Here is a 2,921-nt window from a genome sequence, read left to right on the forward strand (position 1 = left end):
GAGAGAGAGAGAGAGAGAGAGAGAGAGAGAGAGAGAGAGAGAGAGAGAGAGGAGAGCAGGATTGGCTCTAATATCATTGTTGAGAAATGGTATGTTCTGGGCCAGGAGAAATCAAAAAAGCAACTTGTTTTTCTTTTCTTTTCTTTTTTTTTTTTTTTTTAAGTTTTTCGTTGGAACTAGCTCTTGTAGATCACGCTGACCTTGAACTCACAGAGATCAGCGATCAGAGATCACAGAGATCAGGATACTTCTGCCTCCTCACGAGTGCTGGGGTTAAAGGTGTGTGCTACCACTGCCCAACAAAAAAGCAATTTGTAAAACTCTGGTAAAGGTTCTTTAAGAAAAAGTTCCTCATTCCTTCCCATGCCATACTTGGCATGCTGTGCAATAAATCCTGAGGTCTCTCTTCTGCCAGAGAGAAGTGGACAGAGGCTTGCTCTAGGCCAGTGGTTCTCAACCTGTGGGTCACGACCTCTTTCACAGGGGTCACCCAAGACCATCAGAGAAATGCAAATAATTATTTTATGGTTCATAACAGTAGCAAAATTACAGTTATGAAGTAGCAGCGAAAATAATATGATGGTTGGGGGTCACCACAACATGGGGAACGGTATTAAAGGGTGACAGCATCTGGAAGGTGGAGGACCACTGGTCTCTGTCATCTAACTCTAAGAGTCAGTGCCTTTCACACAGAGCTCTCATGGTTCCCACACTGGCTAGATATCAATGTCGTTATGGTCCTGACACTCCAACATGAGCAGTGCTATCCAACAACTGTCTTCCAACTCAGGAGAAACTGCATGGCCAATTCCACCATCCGCACATCAGCTCTAGGAGCGCAGTTAAAAGACAGTAGGATCGCTACTATTTTTAAAGTAGTTCCTTACCGTGGCCAATGCACTGGTTCCTGACATCTTCTATGCTTTCCACGTTGACGGTAACTCGAAGAAAAGTGTAGCAGCTGCCTTGGAACTGAACCCAGGCGGGTGAAGGGCAGTCTATTTGGGAAAAGAAAAATAACATTAATCTGAGTTCTTTTTTTAAAAAAAAAATATTTATTTATTTATTATGTATACAATATTTTGTCTGTGTGTATGCCTGCAGGCCAGAAGACTGCACCAGACCCCATTACAGATGGTTGTGAGCCACCATGTGGTTGCTGGGAATTGAACTCAGGACCTTTGGAAGAGCAGGCAATGCTCTTAACCTCTGAGCCATCTCTCCAGCCCCCTAATCTGAGTTCTTGATGCTAAGGATATTGCATATTAAAAGTTCACACACACACACACACACACACACACACACACACACACACACACACGTCATTTCCTTTGTTAAAACAAGAAATCAACCAGGGTAAAAGGAATTCATTTTTTGCCATTTTACATGAAGGAAAAAAATGTGCTGATGATTCCTTTCTGACTTTACAGGGCAGTTACAGGCATGTTGACTGTTTAGCAATTCAGACATGCAAATTAGGTGTCATCGCCAAACCAACCGGCTATCAAAGAAATCAAAGTCAGACCTTAAAGCCTCTCTCTGAAGTCTATCTCTGTCATATATAACAATAGTTTTTAAAGTCTTAAGAGTTCTGCAAAATCCTTTTGTTCGAATTCTACTTGCAAGAACAGAAGATAGTATCTAGATTATGAATATCCAGGCAATTTTGGTGCCGTGCAAGCAAACAAGACTAATGCTCAATTTCTTTTTCTTTCATTTTCTTCCTGAGTGTGTGTATTGTGTGTGTGAGGGGTGGGGTTAGGAATTGAACGTAGGGTTTCATGTGCTCTCCCACTAAGCCATATTTTTCAAGCCCTGTACGTTCTTTTCTGTTTGCTTGTTTTTGTTTAGTTTGTTTTGTTTTTCAAGACAGGGTTTCTCTGTGTAACAGCCCTGGGTGTCCTGGAGCTCACTCTGTAGACCAGGTTAGTCTTGAACTCACAGAGATCCATCTGCCTCTGCCTCCCGAGTGCTGGGATTAAAGGTGTGTGCCACCACCACCTGGCTTGCCCTGTATGCTCTTAATTTAGTTATTTTATTGATAGGGATTGTATAGCTCTATGAAGCTGAACCTTAGCATTTCTGTTCCCGCTATTTAGCAAGGCTGTCCCTATCTCTACCTTAGTTTCTTTTGTTCATTATGAGGATATAGAACTTAGCCTAGGACCCAAAAGATCATCATGCAAAAAAGAACTTGATTTCACGGAAACAAATTGGAAGTATACAAAAGGATTTATTAATTTTAGTGGATGACAGAACAAAAAATATTAAGCTTACATATTCTTGCAAGTTTACATAAAATCAGCAAGATCTCACCTATACAGTTTTAAGTTCTGTATGTGTTACAATCTAATATAGAGGAATAGAAGGAAGCATTCCTATGAAAATCAGAGTTGAGAAATCAGCTCCAGTACACTCAATTAAGTCAACATTCTTGATTTTACTGAGGTCAAACTGTGACCTCAAAAACCCCTGATACTTAACCTCTGCCTCTGACGGAATAGAGCTCCCTGCCACCAAAACAGATTTTCTAGAGGATGAGGGGTGAGCAGAAAACAGTCAAGATTTCTCCTCGCACCATATTTTCCTTTACCTGCTGGCTAGACAATATTAGCTACCATGTGGCCAAAGGAAGCACTCTAGGACGCCAGAGGAACAAGATGGATGCGTCAGACTCATATTGGATTGATCCATTAATTCAGGCCACTCATATGTCAGTTAAAACAAACTCATGCCTATTTCAATTTAAATCATCACCCCAGGTGTGAGTTGCATGTTGCTATTTATTTATTTATTTATTTATTTATTTATTTATTTATTTATTTATGTTTTCCGAGACAGGGTTTCTCTGTAGCTTTGGTTCCTGTCCTGGAACTAGCTCTTGTAGACCAGGCTGGCCTCAAACTCACAGAGATCCACCT

General features: G+C 40.9%; 1 protein-coding gene across 3 annotated transcripts in view; it reads right to left on the reverse strand.

The window, feature by feature from the left end:
• LOC101981607 (lymphocyte antigen 75) overlaps positions 1-2,921 on the reverse strand; it is a 128,904-nt gene that overhangs the window by 23,541 nt on the left and 102,442 nt on the right. For all 3 annotated transcript variants that reach the window (XM_013346085.2, XM_013346084.2, XM_005346448.2), the window contains one exon: positions 888-998. In XM_013346085.2, the coding sequence (XP_013201539.1) occupies positions 888-998 (111 nt within the window). The remainder of the gene's footprint in view (positions 1-887; positions 999-2,921) is intronic.

This window comes from Microtus ochrogaster, chromosome 4 (genome assembly GCF_000317375.1).
Source record: "Microtus ochrogaster isolate Prairie Vole_2 chromosome 4, MicOch1.0, whole genome shotgun sequence".
Lineage (NCBI taxonomy): Eukaryota > Metazoa > Chordata > Mammalia > Rodentia > Cricetidae > Microtus > Microtus ochrogaster.